Source organism: Hibiscus syriacus, unplaced genomic scaffold (assembly GCF_006381635.1).
Source record: "Hibiscus syriacus cultivar Baekdansim isolate YM2019G1 unplaced genomic scaffold, ASM638163v2 tig00111584_pilon, whole genome shotgun sequence".
Lineage (NCBI taxonomy): Eukaryota > Viridiplantae > Streptophyta > Magnoliopsida > Malvales > Malvaceae > Hibiscus > Hibiscus syriacus.
The window spans coordinates 798520-804156 of record NW_024063127.1 but is presented as its reverse complement, the minus strand read 5'-3'; the positions used below and the strand labels follow the sequence as shown (position 1 = coordinate 804156).

General features: G+C 33.3%; 1 protein-coding gene across 1 annotated transcript; it reads right to left on the bottom strand.

Moving 5' to 3' along the window:
• Positions 1-3675: 3675 nt before the first annotated feature.
• LOC120165568 lies at positions 3676-4323 on the bottom strand. The gene has a single exon (XM_039175058.1). The coding sequence runs from the start codon at positions 4321-4323 to the stop codon at positions 3676-3678; it is 648 nt and encodes a 215-aa protein (XP_039030989.1).
• Between the last annotated feature and the right edge of the window lie 1314 nt (positions 4324-5637).

The following is a 5637-nucleotide window of genomic DNA, read 5'->3' as shown; positions in this document are numbered from 1 at the left end:
AATGTAGGATCTTGAATCCTTCTCTTAATTTTTTTCTTTGTTTAGGGTTTTTGTAGCTCTAATTGTATTGCTCCTGCTTTTGGTTCTTTATGAAATGGAAATTTTAATTTATTTTTAAATTTTGATCATATTTGGCACTAGGTTTTCAAGTATTGAACTGAAATATGATTGGGCTAATGATTATTTGATGTATTAGTTTATGGAATATGGGTTTTGCTTATGAATGTGAAGAATTACACCTGAATAACACTTTTTGGAATTACTTTATAATTTTCCTTTTCACCATAAATGTATTTGTCTCCATCTTCAATCATTTATTAGACTGTATAGAAAACTTCTAGTTTCAGGTGTAGATTTTACATTATCTTTGGCCTACATTACCTAGATTCTGCATTTCCCCTAATATATTTTCAGTAGTTTGACACATATTCAGATGTACACATGGTCTTAGACCAATTTATCGGATTGATTGTAGATGTATCGAATTGCATTCTGGATTGGGTTAAGTGGGGTTTAAAATCTTTTGGGTTTCAAGTTGTATTGTGGGTTGGGATGTTGGTCGGGTTGTTACAAGCTCAAATTATTTTTGAGCTTTCGTCACACTCGGTTAGTTGTTCGTACCATTTCCGATTTTTTGTCTGGTTGTTTTATCAAAGGAAGACACGTGGTATGAGAGCTGGACGCAACCTGAGGACACACCGTATGTGTATTATAAGTGCTTCATACATGAGCTTCACCGTATGAAGATGGTACTTTCTATTTGTATATCGTAAATTTGATGTATTCGTCGAACTCAAAGAAAGGAGATATTGGTTTCCATTGATTGTAGATTTTAGTAGTTAATTCATAAGCTTTATTTTGAACTTTCCATTCATCTGAATTGTCCTATGACCATGAGATAATAGCTGGACATAGAGGAATCTAATTGGTTTCATGAGCCAATATCTTTCAAGTTGGAATTGGATTACTTATGCTGCAACAACTTTCTGGCATTAATGGTGTTCTATTCTATTCTAGTACAATTTTTGAAGTTGCTGGTGAGTTTAACCTTGTTGAACTTTTTGTCATTGTGTTCCCATATTTCTTTATATTGTTTACAAACCTGTCAATATCCAGAGTTTATGTTATGTTAGCCATATTTTTTTAGCCAAAAGTTTAATGTTCAAGTTCAAAAATCAAAGGCTTATTAATTGAATGATTTAACCTTGATTTGAGCAGGGGTTAAATCAAGCAATGCAGCCACCTTTGGAGTTGGTCAAGACATTCACCAGAGCAACCTCGGCTGGTCTCATGTTTATTGTTGAGTCAAACCTTAGGTTCATAATTTGTTAATTATAATGAACAATGTTGAATTACATTACATGTCACTTTAATGTTTATTGTTATTGGTTAATTTTTAATTAATTTTTTGTCAAGTATTTCAACTTAATTAGTGTCCTAATTAAATTTGAAGTTTGTTGTGATTAGCGGCGTTTTAGAATGAAAAAATGCCACTAATGGAGTATATAATAGCGACATTTGCATAAAAAATGTCGCAAGCTTTTTGCGACATTTAAATAAACATGCCACTAAATATCCTAACTTATTGCGGCATTTTTATCCAAAACGTTGCTATAGAACATGTCTTTTTGCGACGTTTATTGATGTAAAACGCCGCTAATAGTTGCGGCGTTCGTTTAGCCGGTGTTTCTTGTGGCTTTTTTTTTTGTGCCATGAGTGTTTTTAGTGTCGATTTAAAACGGCACTATATAACAACAACAAAAAACTCCACAATAGACCGACTTTGTTGTAGTGTTCATTAATTTTAAATCTCCTTTTATTTTTCGTAGTTTATTCAATCCGAGAAACGACATTATCAAATTTCCTTAGTCCTTTTGGTTCGACTCTATTTCTCTATACTATTTTATTTATTTATTTTTTATTTATTTGAGAATTATGAATTATTTTTATTTGGTAATTCGACGCTTGTCAAATACTAAGTAGATTTTCAATTGCTATCATCCTAGCAAAATAAAATTTGCTTCCAAAACAAAACTATTTCCTCTTCTTTCAATTCTTTAAAAGTTTTCAAGGTTTTTTTTATGCTAGAGAAGATCAATATCACTATTTGTCCACTCTAATTTTTGGGTGTACCAATTCTTAGAAAGAATGTATTAATCTCTGGGGGGACAACCATCTACTGCAGCAATTGCACACATCAAGGTAAATTCGTTTATAAGACAAAGATTAATACCAAGCCATGGTTATTTAATTTACTGTTTATTTATTTTATAAATTTTCAGTCAGTGTTAACGGTTCATTTTGTAGTTTCTATTTCACCAACAGTAACTTTTGAGACCATCTGAGAAACTTTATTCTAGGCTTCAATAAAAGACTTTGATTCACAATGGTACACCAAGCCAAACATGGGGTATTCTCGAAGGTCTCAAACTTGTTCATGATTTTGAGAGAGTTTCACTCTAAATTGATTGTGCCGACGCTTTTAACCTCTTAACAACGGATTCTGCAGACAGCCCTTTCAACTTTGTCCGAGCAATTGCAATTTTCATCGACAAAACTTGGGGTGTATATATCGCAGTCATACATCTTAAAGCAAACGAAGTAGCAGACGGAATCACAAAAGTCGATTCTATCGATCACCTATCGATCAACAACTTTGCTCTTGCGCATATACTAGATGTTCTCCATAGAGATATTTACCCCATGGTCGTTTAGTTGCATCTTGATGTAATGGATTATGCCTCATAATCTTTTTAAGGTTATCCCATCAACAGGGGTTAAAGACATTCATCAATCAATTGTTGTTTTATGCGTAACATTAAATTTTTATTAATATTGTTTTTTTAAAAATAAAAAAAAACCTTATTTTATAAATTTTTAAAAATAACGCAAATCCCAAAATTCCTTTAACCAATCAAAGATCAGGCGGCGAGCTGAGGTTTGAACGATAGTGTAGTCTAATTGATGACAATAAACAAACAACGGTTGGATAAAAAAGTGATCTCGTGCGATAAGATTAGCGACTAGGTGATGCAATTATTTTGTTATGGCTGACGACGTGCGATGAAAAGGGGCCAGTGACTAGTGAGAATCTAGTGACATAAGGGTGATTGATTCAACGGTAACATATGAAATTTAGAAGTTTATTGTTTATATATTTAAGAGATTTAAGGATTTTGAGTAGTTTAGAAATTTTAAAAGTTTAAAAATTAATAATTTTAATTTTTAAAAAATAATATGAAAAAAACTAAACTACATATTACATAACAAACAACGATTAGATATTTAATCGTTTAACGATCATAATTAACGGTTGATTATTTTAAATAATAATTAAATAAACATTAAATACTTACATTAATAAAAAGAATTAAACATTTAAATCAAAAAGAAAATATACAATTCGACAACTTATTTTTTTAATTAAACGGAAAAAAATAAAAAAAAAATTGATAAACCACCTCTTTGGGGGACATAATAACGTAGATAATGGTAAAAATCTATAGTAAAAAAAAAAAAAGCAAAAGGGGTAAAAATCCAATTTAGAAAAGCGAGAAAGAAGTCATCTCCTAATGGCACGAAATTTGCAATCATTGGGTTCCTCAGAAGCCAAAGTTCCGTTCTTGGTATTACCCCTAAAATTAACCTTCAAATCTTCACAGTAAACTATGAGCGTCAATCCCTCCCAGGCAGACTCCCCCCGACACTTTCCCACGTCATCTTAACGGTAAATATCAACTCGAATTTCACCGACCCCTTCCTCCTATCCTCATCCATCTTTCGTACAATCCAGCTGGGCACCCATCTTTGACCATGTTCACCGGTGGATATCACCAGCTGAATGTTGGTCTTGTTTTCGGTTGCCACCTCGACGGGCTTCATCTCGGTTGAACCGAGATCATGGTCGTGATCGTTTTCTTCGTCATCGTCATCGTAAAACATAAGAGCCGCCATATGATCCAAGTTGAGTTTGTATCTTCCGTTCGGGTTTTCGACAGTGATTTTAGTATCCCACTTGGCGACCAAAGGGTTCGTTTCGGTGTTGAAATTGGAGACGGACATACTGTCAACGTAGAAACCAGGGTACCTTGGACCCAAAAACAACACGTACACTATGTCGATGATGACCAATACAGCTATCATGAAGAACAAACATACAATGACGCTGGCCAGGGCAGAAGGAACTTCGCTGCGACGGCGCTCCCGTGGTGGCACCGCCACGTAGCCTTGATTGTAATAGTTGTAGTGGGCGGGTGGGGCGTGTGCGTATGGATTAGGCTGAGCGTAGCCTGGGTACGGTGCATGGAGATCTGGTTGCATCATTTGTGTAATATATTTTTCTTTTACCTCTCTCCCTTGGAAGATTTCTTACAACGAGAGAGAAGAGAAACTTTTTACAAAGCAATCTAAGGGAAGGAGAACGCGGTAATACAACGAATTGGGAACCCTAAAACTATATATTTATGCATAATTATTAATAATTGGCTTAGGATTTACGATCCATAGTCACACAAAATCTATCCACTGCCTAATTAAACACTCGCTCTCCTCCTCCTCCTCCACAGTCATCCCATTAATAGAATTACGGTCCACATGCACTCAATATATGACCTTGCCATTTCTTTCTTTTTTCCCCTTCCTGACACAAATAAAACTCAATTGAATCATAATAAATACCAATTCTTCTAAAAACAATGCAGTGCTTTTCCCTATCAATTTATACTCTCTTTACTTAATCAATTGTCGCTTAATATTTTTTCATCAGTCCTAAGAGTACCAATTTGAGATCAATCCTAAATCATAATCAATACTTGCATCATTGATCATGCTTTCCTCTAGTATGATACGTTGAATTAAAATCTAGGATAGAATACATAAATGGTCCCTGACTATAGAACATTGTTTCGTTGAGTTCCCCGACTATTAAAAGTTATAAAATAGTCCCCCGACTATAGAACATTGTTTCGTTGAGTTCCCCGACTATTAAAAGTTACAAAATGATCATCCGACTATTTATATATTCCAAACTCGCCCTTTTCTATTAAAAAATTGGCTGTCGTCTAAGCTATACATAAACATGTTGAATGGATATGATAAAACTTGATTCCATAACTATTTGAGCAGTATTTCATGGATCAATTCTCCATTAAAATTATGTCGTCAAGCTAGTGCTTAAAACATTATGCCATCGAGCTAGTACTTAAAAGCAACAACGATGCGAGCATACAATATTAAAATATGATTTTATCATATCTCAGTAAGTAGGTTAACTTCCAGGTCATATAGATATTAATTTTTTAACGGAAAATTAGGAACAGTTTGGAACATATGAATAGTCAGGTGACTGTTTTGTAACTTTTAATAATCAGAGGACTCAAAAAAATATATCATTATATTCATGGGGCCATTTTTATACTTTACCGTAAAATATATAATTATGGGTACACATGTTTAATGAGTAATGTTATTATAATGTATGACACAAAATTAAGTAGTCAATTATAATACATGCATCATAGGTATAAAAGTGTCATAAAATTAAAATGTAGATACCATAAATTGTATTTATAATTTTATGAGAGGCGAAATTATAAATACATAAAAGATTGACCTAATAATTGTCTATAATTAAGTGAT

What these genes read in the sequence shown, in the direction of transcription:
- LOC120165568 (XM_039175058.1), bottom strand. Translation starts at nt 4,323, where the DNA reads ATGATGCAACCAGATCTCCATGCACCGTACCCAGGCTACGCTCAGCCT.